Source organism: Vipera berus (genome assembly GCF_964194415.1).
Source record: "Vipera berus genome assembly, chromosome: 5".
NCBI lineage: Eukaryota > Metazoa > Chordata > Lepidosauria > Squamata > Viperidae > Vipera > Vipera berus.
Genome location: NC_138207.1, coordinates 39,563,192 through 39,587,116, shown reverse-complemented (window position 1 = coordinate 39,587,116; position 23,925 = coordinate 39,563,192). Strand labels below are relative to the sequence as shown.

Here is a 23,925-nt window from a genome sequence, read left to right as displayed (position 1 = left end):
ACATATTCCAAGGTAATACATTGGCAACTATCTTTTGTAATATGCTCTGGAAGCTACAGCCATCAAATTTGTACTGCAAATGTCCAAGGACATACAGAAAATGCTCTTTACCATCACCTAAGTCAGTGTTTTTCAACCCCAGGAATTTTAATATTTGCAGACTTCAGCTCCCAGAATTCTCCAGCCAGAAGCCTGGGAGTTGGAGTTCACACATCTTCAAAGTTGCTAAGGTTGAGAAACACTGACCTAACAAAGAGCATTTTCTGCATGTCCTTGGACTTTTGCAGTACAAATCTGATGACTGTAGCTGCCAGAGCGTATTAAAAAAAAAGACTATAGTAGTCATCTGAAATTTTGCAGCCCAGGTCTGGTGTAGTTCTACAAAGAAGCAAAACAGATTTTAAAAGGCAAACAAAAGTTGAGTCTGTCAGAGGAGCAACCTTCAAAAAACTATCTAGATACGGTTATAATTCCAAGTGCTTTGCAACCCTACTGGGGATGAAGATCCAATGCAGAACTTAAGAGAGCTTTTCCTAACCTGATCTTTCCTAGTGCTAATTTGTAGAATTAGAATCCTTTACATTTGGTGTACTGTATATTTTAGTTGAGATAGCAAATAGCAAGATGGGTTTTTAATGAAGTATTGGACACTGGGATAGACAGTGCCTGCCAGAACTTGATGTAGCCTTTGTTTGCTAAAATGGAGTATTTATTTAGAATACGGCATATCATCGATGGACTAGCAATATTAACATTATTATTAACATTTCACCTAGATTAGTAAAACACAATAAAATATAATTTTTAAAAAAGATCTACGTTCAAATACCAATATCTAGGCCAGCTAACCACTGAAGCGCAGCAGCATCATTTATATTTAAAAAAAATGCACTAGCAATGCACTAGTAGCCTGGTACACAATTCCAGCTGTTAGTGGTATCTTTATACCACTGTATGACCTCTTGTGAATTCTGTTGCTGTTTGGAGCCTTTTCAGCCTTATAATCTGACAAAGAGCAAAACAGACCACCAATTTAAAGAATGACCATGCTCCCAAATTTGCTTACTTTTTAGTAATTTTCAGAGATGTGCAGAGTAGGAACCTCTTAAATGCATAAATCTGTTTTAGCTCTCTCTAGGTTACTGTAATAGCCCTTTTCAGTAAAAGGCCACATATACAAACAAGCTTATTAAAGAGACAGATGCCTGGTGCTGAATGCTGGTTGAGACAGACAGATGGCTGATCGGTACATTAGGCTGCTCACAGGTACATCCTATCTTGCCTGACATTTTGCCTTCACTCACTGCAGCCTAGAAATGAGGTTTAATCCTAAAGTATCCTGCAGATACTATAGCATCCGACACAAGGCTTTACTTTAGCAGCACCTGTCCTTCCCTGTAACCTCAGGTACAGAAGAAAATTTAGGAACAAGATACTCCCTAACTTTAAAATATGGAATAGTGTAACTATGGGAAGCTCCAGTCTGAAATAGTATGTTACTGCAGTTTGCTCTACATAGGACTGTCACCTGGAAATTTCTGAGTAAATTATCTCAGTACAGATGTTTGAGAATATGGAAGTTCACCCAAGGAATATCTCTACTTTGAAAATTGCAGTGGTTGCCAGGTGATTGTCAGCAACCCAAACTCTACATATCTCAGGATCAAGATTTCTATAAGACTGTCTGTTCCCCAGAGGCTCCTCCTGTCCAATGAGATCAAATGTGGCGAGCCTACTCTGGCTCCCTTCTTTTAAAAACTGCCATCTGCAGAACCTAAGGAGTTGAACCTTGGGCTCTCTTTTTTTGGAATAGATTTCTTCTAGATCTCACCCTGCTGAGTTTTAGGAGAACCATAATAACTAGGCTTTTTAAGATAGCTAGGGAGGAGACTTTGTGTTAGTAGGGATGGGGTTTGTTTGGATAGGGTTTGTTGATGGGCATAGATGTTTGGTTTTTTTTGCAATGTTTGACTACTATGGTCTGTGCTATTACTTATGTTATTTTGTTATGTTAATAGTTAATATTTTATTTAAAGCAATATGAGCTACTCGAAGTTCATTATATAGCAACAGCATATGAACCCTAGGCACTAATCAACTAAAATGAGTGTTTGGTAATGCACAGTCTTGCTTAAAGATCAATTGCCTAACATCCACCCCAATACACAACCAACCATTTTTACATTCAGTCCAAATTTGCTGTGATAGTTAAGATTCATATGGGAGGACTGGAATTTTACAACAGTTTAAAGTTATTTCACAAGATCTAAGGAAAAAAAACATTAAAAATGGATAATTCTCAGGATGGGTACTCTCTAAAAGTAGCGTGGATCCTAACTGCTAAATTAGATTATGTGCATTTTTACAAGTCCAACATAGGTTGAGCCATCTCTGCAACAGTGCCAGCCATGCAAGGATGATTAAGCCCCAAGTGCTCAGAAGAACATATGTATCAAACAAAATTCCTTGCTACTCAGAAACAAAGTAGTTAGGTGTAAAGGAAAGCAGGGTCCCTGTCTTCTTTATAAAGTTGTAGAAATCATCTGATTTGAGGAGTAGGTGTTTTCATAGTTTTGCATCTAGTCCCTATCTAGAGTAGTACTTACTTGATGTAATATTGACTTTGTACTAACATTGTAAGACATAACTCTTTTTTTATTAAAGAGTTTTACAAAAACAAAATTTTACAATATATCCCAAAATCCCTCCCACCCCAAACGCACCCACTTCCCCCCCCCACTTCCCAGAGCTAAATACAGGATTATAGTTACAATAATCATATTCTAAATAAAAATTATGCATAATATACAATTAACCAAATTCATAATGTGCTTTAACTCCCCTTTAACATAACTACAAACAAAGTACCAATAACAATATCCCACTAAAATCTACTCATAAGCTAAATGGAACTTTTTAGTCCCATATTTGTTCTGAATATAATTTATCCATCTCCTCCAAACTGAAATATATCTTTCCTGTGAATGATCTTTCAAATAAGCAGAAATCTTAGACATTTCTGCAAGATTCAAAACTTTAAACACCCATTCTTCTATAGTGAAAGAGAAAGTTAACTCATCTACTTTGCCCTAAGCAAGGCTGCTGAACAAGAAACTTCATACATATTAAGTAGAAAGCAGTATACATTTACTTCACTGCTCTTATTGCCAGCTTGACCCAAACATATCATGTTTGTTTGGTCATATTTATGCCTAATTCTCTGCTATTGTTGCATCTTTAATACTGTGTTATTTAGGATTTTACGTAACATTTTGTTGTGTTAACATAATACATTGAGATAAAAAAACAACCCAAGTCTGACATAGAGAAGGCCTTATTATAGTTCTAAATTATTTTTACTAGTTTATTGGCTTATTCTTTCTAGAATAATTAATCTAGGGAGATCAATTGAAGAAGAAGGTAGTATCCGGTCATCCTAATTATTCCTGATTGCATCTTTATTTCTAGCTTATCCATGGGACAAATCATGCTTAAAATCTATGCCTTTGGACCTGAAGCAATTTGAAAAATTGGATGCATATGCAAAAAAGGTAAATAAATTCTGAAAGTAATAACAGCATGCCTCAGAGTTGCCACCCTTTCTAGATCTAACCCATGGCCCTAGATATATTAGTGTTTACCACATTGCATAGATTCTGGTATTATTTCCACAAACATTATGGAATTCATATGGAGTCCCATTATTTAGTTTTCTAGCTATTTTAAATTATGCTGATTTAGTTATCCTACCTACCTGCTTTATATACAATATATTGTTATTTCAATAATTGTGTTGTGTGTCCAAATTATTAGCATGTTTGACAGTCAAGAGCTAGAGAGCTGCTAATAAACTGATAATCCAGACATATAATGAATTAAAAACTACACCATAGTGTTGATTTAATACATACTTTCTCACACAGGCACACAACTACTGTTTGAAGAAAGATGGAAATAAATTGAACTGCAACACAAATTTATAATATTTAGATCCTGGGAATTATATCTGATTTGTTGAAAATAGGCGCTGCAGTCATCAGACTTATGACAAATTATAAAGTACAGTTTGCTAAAATTTGATGGCTGCAATCTATTGCTTCAGACAAGTTCCACTTGAACAGACTATAGTATACAAGTAATCCATCTGAGAGCTTTACTGTATCTATATTTGTGCTCCCATGTTGTATCTTCAATTCTGTATTGACCTCATTCTTTCACAATTATCTTAAGGAAGCCATTTCCTCTTCTTGAAGAAAAATGCAAATTTATTCAAGTCCTAAATGTGAACTGGCAGCCCAATGGAAGCTGGATTTCCATAGAGAAAAACTGCTCAAAATATACCTGATAAGCATAATACCTTGAGTGGCCCAGTTGTTTTAGAAGTGTGAAACAGACAGATAGAATAAATGTTCCATTGGAAATTTGATGGATCTTGGCAAACTTTCCCATCTGATGCTGCCTAATGATCTTTTCCTGCCACTGTTCCTAATAAAATGAGCAAAAAGTGTTTATAAGAGTTGAAGTCCCACATGTTTTACACATCATCTTTAACAAAGGCATTTTTGAAATATATGAGTTCAGATATAATTAGGTAAAATATCTACCCTTTCCCAGTAAAGTTGCTAAATTTTAGAAATACAAGAATCTGTCTTACAATACGCTAAAATTCTTTTCCCATCTATCCTTGTGTAGACTGTATTGACCATCAGCAAGTCTCTAATTTCTATCGAGACTGGAAAGCTGAAGAACACTGTATATCAGCCTTATCTGTTAGCAATACACAATAGGAAATTTTCCTGCTCTCCAACCTTTTAACTGAAGATGCCAAGAATCAAACTTAAACATTTTTGCCTTTGTGTCATATATTCTGTCATTCTGTTCAGGTTCTTTCCCTAGATATTTTTCTGATCTTACTCCTTAACAATTTTGAAATTTGCATCCATTTTTATCATTAAAATCACAAGACTATAGAAGCTTTTTAAGAAACATCTCAAATCTTATCAAACACATTCTATTTTCCTCTAAATTCCTTAGATGTCTCACTTTGGGACTACCCTCAGGATTTATTTCCACTTTTGCAAAGAAAATCACATTGGCAACTCAATACAAGTTGATAAATATTTATTACAAACACACTCACCCCTAGATGCCAATAAAGGAGAACATTTATAGCTCAGGTTTGAAATGAGGGGTCCTTGGTGGTTTCTGAGCTTGGCTCATTGCAATGTGGGCTACCAATGAGTTTGGGTCTCCTTCATCTGACCATTCGCTTGTGTTCTTGCAATCTGGTGGTTAGCTTCCTCCCTGTCTATCCATATAGTCACAGGGGCAATCCATGCAGGGGATTTGGTAGGTTACATTGGAAGCATCTCCCACCTCCAAGCGATCATAATTTGTCCTTTTATGGTATCCTCTAGGCGGTGTGCAATGCCCACTTGCAGATCTTAGAAACTGCGTTCTACAGCTTCTGAAATGTTTTTGATGTATGGCAGGGGTGTGCCGTGTGGTTGGTCTTGTACCTTGCTTCTTCCTTTCTCTCCCTACCGTGTTGCGCAGACATCTTGTAACAAATGATTGTGGATATCCATTCTGCTTCACTGACCCAGATTAGATCTATGAGATACTTCTGATTATGCAGCTTCCAAATTGTTAGAATATAGTATAGAATATACAATATAGTCTTGATCAGATGATAGAGAAAATTACACATAAATAAAATCTCTGCTTTGACCTGATGAGTGAGCAATTTTGGCTTTCAATAAGGATATGTTGTGAAAGGAAATTATTGAACTGTAATCAGTTATAGCTACTCACACCTGAATAAACTGTACACATGTAACAGTAAAGTAATCCTTCCTAACAGTGTCTTTGAAACTTAAGACATGGGTGGCAGTCAAGTACAGTAGCAGAACTAAGGGAAACCCTACTCTATCTTAAACTTTGATGATTAATTAGGCTCTTGTACAAATATATCATCTTGCCCTCTCCCTCCAATCACCTAAACCAAACTATAAACTTCTGTGTTTTCTTTGACAGAAGGAAATCAATTGTGTATTCAAATGTGCATCTGCAGCAACAGAGGGGAAGTATTTTGCCAACTGTTTCAAAAAAAGGTCTGGAAAATAAAGGATTGAACTGAATTGGATCTTATTGGTCTTCTTTCTGGGCATGGAACTGACAAATAGAGATGCATGGATTTTCTGAACTGAGCATTAGGGAAGGAAAGCCAACTGACTGTCAGTTTCAAATTTGTTGTTGTTAGCTGCGAAGTCGTGTCCGACCCATCGCGACCCTATGGACAACATTCCTCCAGGCCTTCCTGTCCTCTACCATCTTCTGGAGTCCATTTAAGCTCACGCCTACTGCTTCAGTGACTCCATCCAGCCACCTCATTCTCTGTCGTCCCCTTCTTCTATTGCCCTCGATCTTTCCCAGCATTAGGCTCTTCTCCAGTGAGTCCTTCCTTCTCATTAGGTGGCCAAAGTATTTGAGTTTTAGCTTCAGGATCTGGCCTTCTAAAGAGCAGTCAGGATTGATCTCCTCTAGGACTGACTGGTTTGATCGCCTTGCAGTCCAAGGGACTCGCAGGAGTCTTCTCCAGCACCATAGTTCAAAGGCCTCAATTTTTTGGCGCTCAGCCTTTCTTATGGTCCAGTTTCAAATTAGACAATACCTTATTATCTAACATCCTCAAATTACAGGTGAATGCCAAAAGCAGTGTGGAAGAATTAGTGCAAACCTTGCTTCGTGTAGCACATACTGACCTGGAGAAAGTTAGGGCCATTTGGATGTGGATATGCCACCATATTGGTAAGCAGTTTCTTTCTATGAAATGTGTGGGTAGGGCTTGTGCCTTGTATTTATGCCTGCTGTTCTATTCTGACAGCCTAGAATGGGAATATGTGACTAAAGGTATAGTCTAGAACAAGGTTCTAACCCTTTTTTGCTTTGGGTCCTCTTTTGAGACCCATGTATCTCTGACTGTCATGGGTTCTTTTTTAAACTACACCAAATTTGATTGACCCATACTCCAAAGATCTAAAAAGCACTGGAACCAGGACTGGTGGTTATTTATATCTGTCTGTAAGTTTTGGGGAGCTGTGGTATTTGAAAAAAAACCAAGATATATAATTGAAACACACAAGTGCTTCTTATTGCCTCTATCTTATCCTATACAGTAGCTCCCAACTCACAACCATGTTTAGCGACTATTTGGAATTACAACACCGAGAAAAGTGACTTATGAATGGTGGTCACACTTACAACAATTGCAGTATGCCCATCATCATAGCATCAAAATTCAGGCATTTAACAACTAGAATATATTTCCAATGGTAGCAGCATTCCAGGTTCACATGACCGCCATTTGTGGCTTTCCCAACCAGCTTCCAACAAGCAAAGTCAATGGGGGAAGTCAAGTTTGCTTAATGACCATGTGATTCAGAGTTAACAACTGTGACAAAAAGATCATAAAATCAGGTGCAACTTAAATCACTTAACCACCACCTTGCTTAGCAACAGAAATTCTGGCCCCATTTGCAATTAGTGGTGCTGCCACTGGGGAGAAGGTTCACATAGGAGGGAAGGAAGGCAACACAAGTGCCTTCAATTTTTCTAAGCAACCTGCTTTCACACAGGCTCCCTCATAGTTGATGTTAGTTGGTGTTTATTGTAAACTGTAGTAATTTTCAATTATTTATGCTGTTGAGATTAGCATGATATGAGAGAATTATGACAATTTGATCACATGCCTAGTAGTTGAGTGGCCCTCTTAGAAACTTACTGTGGCTCCCTATAAATGTAGCATGATCCTGGAAGGGGGAGGTCATATGGCTCATGTCGAGAACCACTGATCTAGAATGCCTCTCTTCTGGGGAAAATATAGATATTATCATTCACAGGAAATATCTATCTCCAGATACCTTTCCAAGAATTGCCTATCATCAGGAAACATATATAAACATATATATTACATTTTTTATCTCCTTATTGTTTAGGTTAGGTCTACATGATCTACAGTGGAATGAGTACTAGTAGTTAGTTCTAGAGTTCAGAAACCTTTGTAACTTCACATTGTTTGTTTTATATATTACTTATTGTTCCATTGTTCCTCCAGAATATGATGTTATAGGTTTCTTCAATAAAGAGAATCAGTCTTTCAGTCCCCAGGATGTTCTGCAGAGTGGAAAGAGCATTTGTGAGGGATACGCTGGCCTTTTTGAACAAATGTGCAGGTACATCAAGTTCAGAAATATTTGGCCATATTCAGTTGCTTTATCACCTGTGTATCTATTCCACCTCCATTTGCACATAATAGGAATCTCACTCTGAACCTTTGTTATTGAATGGCAAGACGTCCTAGAAATGTTAATTTTGCTTATCATTCTTGCCCAATATAATTTATTTTGCACCATCTGCTGAAACTTACATTGTATTAACATAATGGCAGATGTGAATATGGGGATAATTTAGTTAGAAAGGTACTGTGTTTTTCTGGATATTTGAAGGTCAATAAAAAAAGTCTGAAGGCTATGGAACGGGGTTGCCTGCAAGAAAAGAACTGTGAGCCCGCATCCACTCTCCAATTTATGTGTAAGGCAGAGAGGTAGAATTAGGGTATGCAAGTTAGTGTATTATGGAAGAGACCAAGCTACCTATATGTAGGACTTTTCGAATAATTTTATAAAATTGAATTGATGTTAGACATAGCTGGAAGTAACTTGAAGCTCTGTATTTCTGTACTGTCATCAGATTCTTAGTTTAATATTGAATAAGACTTTCTTCCAACAGTCTTTATTCATAATTAATAATTGACATCCAAAGTCTGGAAATATATTTACAAAAATATCCCATCAAGACAAAATATCTGGCATTAGAAAACAAATTATGAAATCTCATTTAAAAACCATTTTGATCAACTGAGTAAATGAACTCTTGATAAAACTGAGTTACCTGGAAGTTAAATAACTACTTACAACAAAATGTGATTGAAGTCGCATGTTGAGGTGTTAACATTCTTACAATATATATTAACAATTGTAACATTTATAGGCATGTTTGAATGCAAATGCATTAACTAAATAGATCTATATTCATATTTTGCCACAAGCATTCATGTACAGTCAAATCAAGCAAAAACTCTCCATGTATATATATATAATCTTTTATGATTCTAAGCGAACCAGACTTACCTTGATGGCAAGATGGGCAGTTAATAAATCTTACAAATAAATAAAGTCTTAAAATTCTCCAAAACAGGGACATATTGGGGCAGAAACAAATGCCCCCAAAACTATGAAAGACAATTATATATTTTCAACAGGTTGAACTTGCATGTCTACTTTTCACTCAACATGAAATTTAGCAATGCATTAATAACCTTTCCATGAGAAATAAAATTGCTGTTTAATAGAATTTTCCCCTTAAACTGAGGCAGAATTGGGTTCTTCCCTGATGATTTCATTAAAAAAAAGGTGAAATAGAGCTACTGAACTTTTTTTTCCATACCAAACTTTAACAAATGGCACTTGAAACTTTATTCCTTCTGCATGTCGAAGTACATATAGTGCCTCCCATCTTAAATTAGGAAGGTGTATGCTTGCCCTCTAATTGATCTTGGATACTATGACATTTGTTAGGTCACCAAGATTCTAATTGGGGTCATTGTAGAACCTCACCCATAATGACTGTAGAATACTGACAACAGCAGCATGCTTAATTGTAACCATGATCTATAATTGTAACTATAATTGATTATGGAGCAAATTTGGTGTCACAAAGCTGCCTTCTTTCAGCCATTCATTATATAATAGTCAATAAAGCATAACTTGTCTGATTTAGTAGAACTTAGGTGAAGGATGTTTAATGTCCAGACATGAGTATAATCTTTTGATTATCTATTACATTTCCTGATGTTTAAAACTCTCATGGATTTTAGCTTAAATGCTGAATGAAGTCCAAGAACATTTACACTGTTTCTTTGCTGAAACAGCTGCTTGATTTGGCAGGCCTTGCAAGACTACAGTTAGGAGACGAAGAACAGTCAGGGAGTATAATAAATTTTCTGAAGAATCCGAGCCCAAGCCTTAGAAAGCAATTTACTGCCTTGTTCCAGTAATTGGTAATGCAAAAAATAGCTGTGGAAAAATACAGGATTTATAAGACACCATCAACTTCTATTGTTGATGTAAATATTATAAATTTCCTTCCCTAGCTCATTATAATACTGATTTTGTTTTTCAAAAAACGTTCAACTGCCTGTTTGCCACTTGAAACAGAAGATGCCCTAAATTCCAGAGCTTTGCTGATGCAGACACTGTCTAGATTGGCAATTCTACAATTTGCTACAGCAAAGTTAATTGATTAAAGGCAACTCTAACTGGCAAACAAACTACCAGCTTGACAAAAGAAAGTGGAAATGGGCAAAAATATTTGTATCTCAGCAGTTTAATCCTAAATCAGCTATGACTCTAGCAGTGACCCAAAAGGAGATATTATAGGAAAGAACCAGCCATCCAACCAAGTGACCATTTGCTTCTTTCATTGATTATACAGTTAGTTATCTTGTCTCCAGCTACATGGTTTATCACTGCCAATTGTCTCATTTATTCCTTTGCCTTGCTGAAATCTCTCTATTTTTCTTGCACTTTTCACAGGCTTTTATAGTTTTGTTCTATTTTTGTTGTTGTTCTCAATATCTTTTATTCAGCTGAAGCAACCAAAACTGTCTACAGTATTGAAGGGACGGTCATACCATTCATGTAATATCATTGTAATTTGCAGCATTTTCCAGGTTATTTTCTATTCCCCTTTGAAACATAGGCTAACATCTTATTTGCTTCTAATCATCTCCTTGCATTTAGCAGATACTTTTACTGAACTGTGCAGTGATTGTATCTGTCTGCAATCAATTCCAATTGTGTCTTTCAATCTATGTTGCTGCAAATTTAATTTCATCTACCATCACACTGCTCAAGCTACTGGCTTTGTTAAGAGCTGAGGGACCTCTTCCCATCCCTTTGGTAGATACTGGTTTCTCACTGATGAATGTCTAACAGCAAAAAGACAAGAACCTAGGTTTGGTCAGTTCTACATATTGAGAACTTCCAGACTGTGTCATTCTTTGGTTTTCCACCTTGCTCCTTCATTAATCAGTCAGTATTTCCTGAACATACACAATCCATTGCAGGATTGTTGGAGATTTTTGTTCCCCCTTTGATTTGGGGGTTGTTGTTTTTTTGGTGAGTCTATACACCTTTGACTTTCTTCAAATCTGATGATCATTCTGTTTCTGCAGTTTATGACATGAACAAGCTTTGAATGGATAGGTTCCATCAGAAACCTAATATCCATATTCTGGTTCAGCTATAGCCTCCATAATACTTGCAAAGATAGCTCCAGGGAAAGCACAACATAGGGATCTAACCGGGATGTGGCATGTCAAAATGAATATACTGTAATTATTAAAAAATGTGAAGTGCATCTTTGTATACTGCTCTTGAATTCTTTTACTGTGTAGAAAATTGTTACAATGGAAAAGGTTTATAAGGTATTAGGTGATCAATATGTAAAGTAACTAGATCATTTTCCACCACAGCCTTTAACAGATTCTTGAACTTTTTCTTTTTTTTTCCTTAAAAACAAAACAAAAAGGAAACAAACACAATTTGATGTCAACCAGTAGTTTTCACATATGCAAGCATTTAGCAGCAATTGAACGGTGCATCACAAAATAGTGTCAAACTTCTTAATACAGTAAACATATCTTCCTGAACCAACATTCCAGCGAACACACTAACAATATGCATTATTGTACCAATAATAATGCAACAAAGGAACCATCTTCTTGGAATGCTTCATTGAAATTAACAATGATTATAAAAGAATGACATTATTCCAAGATGCACATGTTTAGTTCCCGAGGACTCATTCTTATCTTCTTTCAGGATTGCAGGGGTACACTGCATGAATTTATCTGGTTATTCTAAAGGCTATGGCTACAAACCAGGGCAGACCTTCGAAGGAGAGTATGACCATGCCTGGAATGCAGTTTACCTTGATGGAAGGTGGCATTTGGTGGACAGCACTTGGGGATGTGGCTCAGTTGATGAAGGTTGCAGCAAGTTTACCTTCAGGTGCATGTCTCTGGTTCTGGTGTGTTGCTGGGCGCACAGATGGGGTGAGGGCAGGGAGTAATTACGCACATTGCCAATAACATTGTGATCTCTTTTTGTTCTAGATACAATGAATTTTATTTCCTCACCCACCCTGCACTCTTTATTAATAATCATTTTCCAGACAACAACAACTGGCAGCTACTCAAACCAACTGTGGCATTAAAACAGTTTGAAAATAACATGCTGTACAAGAGTGACTTTTACAAGATGGGATTGCTGGTGGCCCATCCAGAGACATCTATTATTCAGACAGGTACAATCATACAGCTTCTTGCCCCATGTCAAATAGTATTAGATATAACATTTCCAGCTTTTGGAAGAAAAAAAAATTGCAGCAAAATTTAAAACTGAGGTTGATTTTTAATTAGTTTTTAAAGATTAGCTTGGTACGACTTAAATTTCTAGTAGTACTCACTTTTGCACTTATGCCAAGTACAATTTATGCCAAGTTCAAAATGCCACTACATAATTAATCTGAAAGGGTCCCTAGAATTATTTGTATATTTCAATTTCAAAAGAAGGCACAAAAAAGAAAGTTTAAGAATACAAATGCCTCATAAGTGCAGGTTAATAAGCCTGATATTATAAATCAATGTAAATAAATATTAGCTCATTGGTTTTCTGATGTTCCCAGCTATCCCTTCAGTGTCAATTAGCAGTTTTAACTATACGAACATTTTCATTTTAGAATTCTATCTTTGGAACTTTCTTAACTTTCTCTGAAATCCAACAGCTTCTACACTGCTGAAGGCGGATCTATTATAATAAAAGCCACATATGATTTTATCTTGCCTCGGAATGATGAACAGTTCTATTACACTAGTAATAAAATAAAAACAAGTCCCCAAACTGAAATTTCCCTGTCTTCAACCCTGTTGCTGTTTTATTCTGAATTTGGATGTGACAGAGGTTTTGAACAATTTCTAACCACTCAACTACATTATTCTCCCTTTCATTGCCAAAGTGACTGACAGCAAAGCTGAGTTCAGATCACTTTCTACAAGCTTTTTGATTAATTTGTGTTTCTCAATAATAAGACATATTCTAACCAGCTTTCTTTATTTGCATGTTACAGTAAATGGAAAAGTCACAATAGTAGTGGAGAGCAGTTCTCCAACGCTGTTCATGTTTGAACTGAAAAGGGCAAAAGAATACAGCTTGATGACTTTGAAGAGGAATGGGATGAAACTGGAACTGTACCCACAGAAGATGGGGAGTCATAAACTCCAGATCTATGCCAAACCATCTAAAGGCCTTGAGGAAATTTACATGTGCATCCTAGAATACAACATTGAATGCAGTTCTATAGACACAAATGTTTGTTTCCCAAAGGAACTCCATCAACCAGTTGGGCCCAGCTGGTTCACAGAGAAACAGGGGATCCTCAGACCTTCACAAAAAGGTCCAGTTATTCATACTAATGATGGCTGCTGCAACCTCAGCTTCATCCTCAGTAAAGACTTGAACATTTTAGCCTCACTGCATTCAGACAGCGTAAGCCTCAGTGAAGAGGTAGGAAGACGACATATCTTACAACAATGCCAAGGAAACCAAATAAACTTTAAGATCCGTCTTCCACATGCTGGGAATTTTGCTTTCAAAATCTTTGCTAAGAAAAAGTCAGATCCTGGTAACTATAACTATATCTTTAATTACCTCATCTGTTGTCCAAACACTAAGGTCAAATGGCCAATGTTCCCCCAGAATTATAGTAAGTGGGCAGAAAGCTATGAATTGGTGGAACCTCTGGCTGCATTTCTACCAGCCAACTGCAACATTAAGTTCAAACTTAAACTTCACAGCATTGCCAAAGCATTTGTTCAATGTGAAAAAACCTACCCCTTGTCTCTTAATAAGGATGGCTTCTGGGAGGGATCCTGCAGTACTTCTGGCTGCAGAGAGATATATGTGATGGTGTTGGAGAATGCGAATCACAAATTTTACTCACATATTTTGAAATATGAAATTGAATCACAGTAATAGGCCACTTGAACTTTTCCCATCTGCCCACAGGTACAATATGTGATCTAACTATAATCCATTTCACTCTGAATAATTTATTTCATGCTGTTGGATGACAATACTCATGCTACTGAAGCAGCAGCAAAACAATTTAACTTGATCAACCCCCATCCCTTGAGATATTGTCTGATGCATGAAGTTTATACAAAATGTAACTTACTCATTGAAAACCAGGCAATTTTTTTCCATAAATAACAAAAATATTTAGGTAATAAAGAAGCAATTATATGCATTTACCCACCCATCTTGCCATAATTTTGAGATGTGACCATTGTTTCTGAAAAGATATGTTCAACATTATCACGAATAATAAAAGAGCATTGTAGAAACTCATGTTGGGCCAAAGAGAGAAAAAGACTCACATTTTTGATTATCAATACAACAGTGGCTACAGAATTGGAAGAAATATGAAGAAATATGCTTTTACAAGACTATATTGTAAGCTTTCTTCTGTGCACATCATTTTCTTACAAGTATAAAATACTGAAAAGTTTTATACCAGATCTTAAATGCAATTAAATGCTCATTTTTATTTACTGGGCTGTAACACCTAGCTAACATTTTAATAAGGATCACTTATCTTTCTGTAATTTATTTTAAAAAAATATTTGGGGGGGAATGCTACTTCATGAACTACACACTGAAGTACCTCTGGATAACATAAGACAAACTAGATTAGTACACAATTAAATACAAAAAGATTATTGAAACCAGTACTATCTTTATATAGAAATCCTTTTTAATTTATAATTTTGCTGAATCAAAAAAATGAATATTTCAATAGAAGTTATAGCTGATCCAATCTATTTTGCTATCAAACTGACCACATTTTGCATATTTCTTTTCTTAAAATAGTTTATCTAATGAAATATGGTGCAGGAGCTTATTTAAAATGATCCTGGAGATGTTGCAAGTCTGTATCATTAATTAATTTTTGATTATGTGTTTCATACGTACAGAGAACTATGTGGGTTCCCTGTCTCAGCCAGAAAATATTAGCAATTCATTTTATAAATGCCACTTATCTTACTACTGTTTTATTATAGTTTTGCAGAACTGTTTTGTAAAATAAGCAATTTTTCCTGCTCTGTTACTTAAATATCAGTAACAGATATTAAAGTATTTAAACAGACATTATCAGTATTTCAAAGGATGCAAGCCAGTAGACCCATTTGCAGTTCATGTTCTGCAGATTCAGGGACAGGGCAGATGATCATTGCTATGGAAAACTACCGTCACTGTTATGAAACTGGTTCTCACTACGAATTTAACAAGTGTTTCCTGACCTGACATTCTTCCTTTATGATGCAACAATTTGAAAAGCAAAGAATTTGTACTGTGTGGAAATTCTGGTGCTTATCTTAAAACACATTTGGAAGACACTAGGTCAGGAAAGTATTTTTCTAACTATAATACTTGGTGCATAATCACAGAAAGTAGTCTAGGAAAATAGCACAGCAGCCTAACTTTGAAGAGTAATGGAACCCTATGTAAGAAACAACAAATTTAATTTGAATTTAATTAGACGACGTTGACAGTATTTAAGATAGGTAGCATTCATCTATCAAAGTTTTAATTTAAAAAAATACTTCAAAAAGTTCCTACAGAAAATCATTCTACAGGGGTTCATTTTGAAGATTTTGGCTCTTTGCCAATGAACTTTCAGGAGTGTGATCTTGTAGTGTAAACAAAGTAGGAAAAGCATATAAAAAATTCCTGGAATTCTTTCTATCCCTATTAACAATGCTGGCCACAGGAGATAGTCTTATTTTTTTTTAATCCTGTGAAACAGTGTTATATTTATGTGTATGTATATGTGTGTGTATAAGGGACGCGGTGGCTCAGTGGGTTAGGATGCTGAGCTTGTCGATCAGATGGTCGGCAGTTTGGCGGGTCGAATCCCGAGTGCCGCGTAACAGAGTGAGCGCCTGTTACTCGTCCCAGCTTCTGCCCACCTAGCAGTTCGAAAGCACGTAAAAATGCAAGTAGAAAAATAGGGACCACTCCGGTGGGAAGGTAACAGCGTTCCGTGCGCCTTTGGCGTCTAGTCATGCCGGCCACATGACCACGGAGACGTCCTCGGACAAACGCTGGCTCTTCGGCTATGAAACGGAGATGAGCACCGGCCCCTAGAGTCGGAAACGACTAGCACGCATGTGCGGGGGAACCTTTACCTTTTATATGTGTGTGTACATATATAACAGGAAGCACAGAAAAGGTTGTTTATGAGCTGTTGACTCACATGAACCACTGCCCAACTCCTCTCCCATAGAGGTTCACAAAGAGTTATTTTCTGGATTTTTGTTTCTTCTATAGTCCCCACAAAATGGTTCACTTAGCCATATCTAGCCTTCTTTATATCACTTCTTGACAATTTTCCACTGGACTGAAAAGAAAAAAAAGGCTGGGTGGGGCCCAAGGTTATGTCCTATTCTAATTCTGACAATATACTCAAATCAGTTGTGATGCATGAAACATTGTAAAAGACTAAGAATGACTAATCCTTTATTTCTTGTATGCATGTCTTGAGAGGAAACTGCAAAAACTGTTGTTTGCCAATGTAGGATTGGAAACAATTGTTACATAAATAAAGGCAGGACAAGAAGCAATGGATGGAAAACTATCAAGGAGAGAATTAACCTACAACTAAGGAGAAATTTCCTGATAGTTAGAACAATTAATCAGTGAAGCAATTTGGCACTGTGGGTGGTCTAAAACAGGAGGTTTTTAAGAAGAGACTGGACAGCCATTTGTAGGAAATGGTATAGGGTTTCCTGCCTGAGCAGGGGGTTAGACTAGAAGACCTCCAAGGTTCCCTTCCAACCCTGTTATTTTGTTAAATTTAACACACAGACTTTTCTAGTACAAAGGGAACTCAGGTGAAAAAAAACTGCTGGGTATACCAGAGTTTCTCCCAAGGATTCTCCACAACTTCTCTAGATTCTCCCCCCCCCTCCCATTTTGCTCAATATATTGCATTGTAATATCCAGAGAATATTTTCCATTGTCTTCTGGCTATTTGGAGTAAAAAAATGGCCCAATATTATATTATGATTTTCAGCAGCAAGATTTTTGTGGGGAAGAGAGCCAATTTGGGGCTTGTTTTGAGATTTTTCTAAGGAGTCAAGTGTGGGAGTAGAAGACGTTTGCCTGTTTCCATTCCTATGTTGCTGAAATTGTTACAAGTGGTCCTTAGTGACCATTTGCACCAGTTACAACCACCTTAGTGACCATTCAAAGTTATGAATGGCATTGAACAAGGACGAACTTATTTTGAGAGTGCAAGTAACTCATTCATCTAAATTCTTTCAAATTTTAAAAAGCACAAAAACTCTGGTGCAGCACTACCCTAAGGATTTTAATATTGAGCCCAGCTGTTGGATGCCACATCTTTATATTTCATGAGTGTTTGTATTACTAAACAAGTGTGTTCATTACACATTCTACAGTTGCAAGAAAAAGTATGTGAACCTTTTGGGATTACGTGGAGTTTTGCATAAATTGGTCATAAAATGCGCTCTAAACGTCATGTAAGTCACAACAATAGAAAAACACAGTCTGCTTAAAATAATACTACACAAACATTAGCTGTTGTCATGTTTTAATTGAACATAAGATGGAAACATTCACAGTGCAGGGTGGAAAAAGTATGTGAACCCCTAGCCTAATGACTTCTCCAAGAGCTAATTGGAGCCAGGAGTGAGCCAACCTTGACTCCAAACAGTGTGATAATATTGGATGTGTTGCTGACAGCTGTCCTGCCCTTAAAAAACACACACCTGTTTTGGGTTTACTGGTCTCAAGAAGCACTGTCAGATGTGAACCATGCCTCGCAGAAAAGAGCTCTCAGAAGACCTACAATCAAGAATTGTTGACTTGCATGAAGCTGGAAAGGGTTACAAAAGTATCTCCAAAAGCCTTGATGTTCATGTGTCCACGGTAAGACAGACTGTCTACAAATGGAGAAAGTTTAGCACTGTTGCTACTCTCCCTAGGCGTGGTCGTCCTGTAAAAATGACTGCAAGAGCACAGTGCATAATGCTTAATGAGGTAAAGAATCCTAGAGTGTCAGCTAAAGACCTACAGAAATCTCTGGCACATGCTAACATTTTTGTTGACACATCTACAATAAGGAAAACATTAAACAAGAATGGAATACATGGGAGGACACCACGGAGGAAGCCATTGCTGTCCAAAAAAATATTGCAGCACGTTTGAAGTTTGCAAAAGAGCACCTGGATGTTCCACAGCACTACTGGCAAAATATACTGTGGACAGATGAAACCAAAATTTAGTTCTTTGGGAAAAACACACAACACTATGTGTGGAGAAAAAAAGGCACAGCACACCAACATCAAAACCTAATCCCCACTGTGAAACATGGCGGAGGGAGCATCATGGTTTGGGGCTGCTTTGCTGCCTCAGGGCCTGGACGGATTGTTGTCATTGATGGGAAAATGAATTCCAGAGTTTATCAGGACATTTTGCAGGAAAGCGTATGACCATCTGTCCGCCAACTGAAGCTCCGCAGAGGATGGGTGATTCAACAGGACAATGATCCAAAGCATAAAAGTAATTCAACAAAACAATGGCTTCAACAGAAAAGAATACGCCTTCTGGAGTGGCCCAGTCAGAGTCCTGACCTCAACCCAATTGAAATGCTGTGGCATGACCTTAAGAGAGCGATTCACACCAGACATCCCAAGAATATTGCTACACTGAAACAGTTTTGTGCAGAGGAGTGGTCCAAAATTACTCCAGATCGTTGTGCAGGTCTGATCTGCAACTACAGGAAACGTTTGGTTGAGGTTATTGCTGCCAAAGGAGGGTCAACCAGTTATTAAGTCCAAAGGTTCACATACTTTTTCCACCCTGCACTGTGAATGTTTCCATCTTATGTTCAATTAAAACATGACAACAGCTAATGTTTGTGTATTATTTTAAGCAGACTGTGTTTTTCTATTGTTGTGACTTACATGACGTTTAGAGCGCATTTTATGGCCAATTCATGCAAAACTCCACGTAATCCCAAAGGGTTCACATACTTTTTTTGCAACTGTATGAACTCATGGCTTTGACTACCAATTACATTATTAATGTATTTAATTTCCAAAATATTTTTAATATTTAAAATAGAAGGTGCATACAGGCTCAAGCAAAATATAACCTCTGTAGTTATTAAAAACCCAGGTTTGAAGGCAAACTCCCCTCCAACTCTATTAATTATAACACCATCTGATTATTCCCAAAAAACATTCAACATTCTCAAGGCCTAATCCAGTAGTAACAGATAAAAGTAGTTCATTTATCAGCTATTCAAGAGACACTTTTTCCCATATCCAAGTGTTGTTATGGTCACTAGCCACATCAACTCAATCAGTGTCAAACTGCCGGCCCGCAGGCCAGATGCGTCATGGCAAAACCACACCTACCCCATTGCCGGCAATGGAAAAAAAGTTGTGATATGTCACAACACATCATGTGACGTTGCACGTTTGACACCCCTGCTCTAATACATAAACTAGATAACTCCTGTTACACTTAAGCAGCCATATCCACAATTTGTTATGACATAACTTATGTCATAACAGCAATAATTCTAATCTATTAGAACAATTTTTTAATTTTGAGCTACTACTTATTTGAAACAGACTGCTGTGCCAAAATTAAGAACCGTTTCAGGTACTCGACATCACTATTGGTTTTCTGAGAAACAAGTGTTTTTCAAGAACATAAAAACTAGCTGCTTAATTCCTGGAAAATACATGTAATAGCAAAGGATGAGACCCAATTTAATGCAGTGGTTAAAGATTCAGGGGGAGAAACTAGAAAGCTGTAACTTCTAAGCTTGCCTTAGGCACGAAGCCAGCTAAATGGGCCAGTCACTTATCTTTGTTCTAGGAAGGAGGATATGGAAAACCACTTCCAGAAAGTGCAAATACCACCCACACACCCTTCGTCTACTTGACAAAGTTTATTGCAACAGTGAGATGGGTGGTATATAAACTTAATAAACAGTAGTAATAATCCAGTTCAAACAATTATCTCTGCTCTCTCTGAGTTTATGAGTATCATCACAAAATGGCATTGGGAGCGATTTTAAAAGAAACATTTCACAGAATGCCAATTGGTAGAAGTAACAAATAACTTGCATAAAAACCATAAGCCTCAAATATCTTTAAATTTTCCCTCTCTGTTCCAGGACCAGGCCTTATTCTTGTTTTCTTTTTCTCCCAAAGATGTTCCAGCAATTAACTTTTCTTCAAACATATGCATACAAAAATATTTATTTAGACAGAAGATAGAATTCATGGACTCTTTTGCTTTTTCTCTCAAGACTGGCTCACAGCTTTCCTAATGGTCATTATGCTTCCTCCACTGCCTCTCCTCACTATACTGAATTGCCTTCCTTGGGCTACACCAGCACTTCCTTAGTTATCTCACAGTTCTGCTCCCAGATTTCTTCACTTATCCAGCAGAGAAAATGAGACCATTTGTTCGTCTCAGTCCCAGGGAACAAAGCAAAGGAGGCCAACCTTCCTACATACACATCTATTTAACATTTTAAGAAAATGTAAAATAAGTCGTAGTAAATCACAATTAGTTATAAGACAGTACTGTAAATAAATCTACAGAGCACTTCACCAACTTTGTCTATCTCCACCTTTCAGGCAGTGCTTCGCCAATGATAACTGAAGCAATAGGCATTTGTTTTCTTTCTTTCAGGATCATTATATAAAATACAACATTGTGGTCTCATATAAGAAAACATTGAGCACATTAATTCTGCTGGACTGAAAATGAGTTCATGTCCAATAAAATGCTGTGTGTGCTTTGACAGCCATTATTTACCATCCCAACAGAACAGTATAAATCAAAATTTGTGTTATTTTTTTTTTGCATACCTTCATGCTGAGTATAATTTCATACTGTCCATCAGTGTCAAACTAAAGTGTTGGCAAAGAGAGGCATGAAGCCATGAAAAGCAAATTTAGCAAGCAAAACAGAAGCATTAGAAAACTGAAAAGAGAATGGAATTACATAGAAACGGCCCTGGAAAAACTAAGGTGTATGTTAAAATGTACTCTTGGAGCAAGGATTTCTTTAGAGTTATTAACACTTCAGCATTGTAGTACTTCAGTAATCTCAGGACTGACACCAAATATGCTACATTTTCAAGATGTAAATATTCTTCACTTTCTACAGAAGAGATGTCAAAAGTTACTAAAGCATACTAATACCATTATGATAATAAAGGTAAGAGAAACTACAATGCAGATTATGAACTGAGATTATATATTTAATATCTTTCTAATTCCATTTGAAAATTACAATCATAATCATAATCTGAACTCGTGGTTTCAAATATCCAGGAATAAAAATCTAAGTCTTCACTTCTTTGAAATTTCAGTCAAAGTAAGGTGCTGCACCTGGCCATTGAAATTTTGGTATCTTTTTTTTTTGTATCTTATTGGTAATTTAGAGAAAAAGGATGAGTTGAAAATATGAAGAGGTTATGCTTAGTTTCTTAGCTTTTGCCCAAGAGCATACTTTAAAATCTGCATTTCTTCCTGAAGCTAAACAATTTTTTAAAAGCCTCCCAAATTTGTTCTTATGCTTAGGAACAGCTGTGCAGTACTTCATAAGACAGCTGTTATTTAAGTTAAATTGCTCCCATGTATTGGTGTTTATTACTTATATTGAACTTTACTTTTTGAATCAAGATATGTAATAAAATATCTCTTCATGACACAGTTATTTGACCATATTTTTTCTATAGCTATAAAAATACACAAAGGACCATTACTAAAACATTAATTTGATGTTTGATGGCAACTAAAATCCACATAGAATATTCACAAGAAAACCTGAAAAGCAAAATGCCATTCTCTTTTCTCAAGTCACTTGTCATGTTTCATGGCATCTTGGAAATAGATAGAAAGTTAATATTCAAATGATAAGCAATATGATTTGTATTCATATTAAAATAAAATAACAGTTTCTACATAATTTTATTTCTGAATGCATAGACATAAAATATTTACTCTACTTAGATGGGCAACACCATCCACTCCTGAAGCTTGCTCTTTACTTTAGAGGAGCACAATGCTCCCCTAGGTCAGTCAGAAGTGTTTTCTATAGTAGTGTAATAACTGTAATCAGACAAAGTATTTTGCTACAAACAAATTTCATTTCTTTGAATTCACTGCCACTGAATACCCTAAGACAAAAAAGCAGAGAAACCTACTTCCAGAGGGCAATAACTGTGTTTTCCCTCTAAAGAAAGCAGCATAAATGAAGCAGCTCTTCAATTCACAAACCCTGAAACAAAATTACTTTTGGTGTGTAAACTGTTGTACTGTCCTTTCACTCTCCTTTTTCAATTCTTCAATATGTGTATCTAAGCGTTGCAAAATATGATGGGACCTTTCTTCTTCTTCTTCTAGGAACTTTGCAGCAATCACATCTACATTTGCGGTAGACAGAGGACTCTAAAAAGAAAATATGTTCAACAAGACTGTGAATAAAAAAAAATCAATTTTAATCTGCTTATTTTTACTAGTTAAACAATGAAAAGGAGAGAACTATACTACCAGTTTCACAATGTAATTTCAACACTAGCTGGTTTGCTAGCTCCAGAACTTTCTAGAGAATAGCTAGGTCACAGTGATACACTTTTTACTAACCTTGTTCCTAGATTACTGCAACATGAGGTACAACTAATTCAGGAGACTGGACAGCCACTTGTCAGAAATGGAATAGGGTCTCCTGCTTGAGCAGGGGATTGGACTAGATGACCTACAACAGACATGTCAAACACAAGGCCCGGGGGCCAGATCCGGCCCGCAAAGTGGTTTCATGCAGCCCGCGATGCCATCCTGGAAACAGTGAGGGAACGGCCCCCACTGCCTTGGCCCTGGCCCAGAGACCCTCCTCCTGCCAGAGACCCTCAGATCTGTCCCACTCAAACGATGTAGAGCTGGCCACGCCCACCCAGTAGGCCATACGCACTCTAGCCACGCCCACCCAGTAGGCCACGCCCACCTGGCCCTCTGAGGGCAACTGCAATGCTGATGCGGCCCTCAATGAAATTGAGTTTGACACCCCTGACCTACAAGGTCCCTTCCAACTCTGTTATTCTATTCTATTCTATTCTATTCTATTCTATTCTATTCTATTCTATTCTATTCTATTCTATTCTATTCTATTCTATTCTATTGTCTGTATATGTCAATACTTGCCAATTAAGATCTTAGGATGGACTGTTTGTAGTGCCAAAAGGAAATGTTATAAAGCATTATCACAAGAAGTGATTGTTGCTGTCTTTTGGTGAAGCATGTCAGGCATCTAGCATTTCCTAATTTATATGTACCCCTTTAAACTTTATTTGAAGCATTTGCCTCTGACTCCTTTATGGTACATACTTTATTGTGTTGTATAGCTTTTAGTTTTGTTATTTTGTATTGCTGCACATTGCTCTTAATATTATTGGATAGAGAAATAATAATAATTGAAAAACAGAAGGCAAAGCTTCATGTCTGCATTGAGTACAAGAATTTAACTGCAAATGCAATCCCAACTTAGAAGCTAGAGTCTAGACAGATAAATATCTACATATTTTTAAAGGTATATCAATTTTTAAAAAAGCAAATGACTTAAGTGACTAGTTTATTTGGATTTATGATCTCTGGAAAAAAATTGACCAAGATTGAATATTTGGTTGCAT

General features: G+C 36.7%; 2 protein-coding genes and 1 long non-coding RNA gene across 7 annotated transcripts in view; 1 reads left to right on the top strand and 2 right to left on the bottom strand.

The window, feature by feature from the left end:
- KY (kyphoscoliosis peptidase) overlaps positions 1-15,055 on the top strand; it is a 33,967-nt gene extending 18,912 nt beyond the window's left edge. For 2 of the 4 annotated variants that reach the window (XM_081328935.1, XM_081328933.1), the window contains 6 exons: positions 3,469-3,551; positions 6,702-6,810; positions 8,117-8,234; positions 11,946-12,134; positions 12,239-12,429; positions 13,252-15,055. In XM_081328935.1, coding sequence (XP_081185061.1) covers positions 3,469-3,551; positions 6,702-6,810; positions 8,117-8,234; positions 11,946-12,134; positions 12,239-12,429; positions 13,252-14,156 — 1,595 coding nt within the window. In that variant the 3' untranslated portion in view covers positions 14,157-15,055. The remainder of the gene's footprint in view (positions 1-3,468; positions 3,552-6,701; positions 6,811-8,116; positions 8,235-11,945; positions 12,135-12,238; positions 12,430-13,251) is intronic. The other 2 variants (XM_081328934.1, XM_081328932.1) reach the window with 1 other exon arrangement.
- LOC308668784 lies at positions 3,871-5,829 on the bottom strand. Its single transcript, XR_014026591.1, has 2 exons — positions 5,141-5,829; positions 3,871-4,485 (listed from the first exon to the last, which is right to left on the bottom strand). It is a non-coding gene; the product is annotated as an uncharacterized lncRNA (long non-coding RNA).
- The window catches only part of CEP63 (centrosomal protein 63), a 40,528-nt gene continuing 24,696 nt past the window's right edge, over positions 8,094-23,925 (bottom strand). For both annotated transcript variants that reach the window (XM_081328929.1, XM_081328930.1), the window contains 2 exons: positions 22,536-22,690; positions 8,094-8,175 (listed from right to left, as the gene is read on the bottom strand). In XM_081328929.1, coding sequence (XP_081185055.1) covers positions 8,151-8,175; positions 22,536-22,690 — 180 coding nt within the window. In that variant the 3' untranslated portion in view covers positions 8,094-8,150. The remainder of the gene's footprint in view (positions 8,176-22,535; positions 22,691-23,925) is intronic.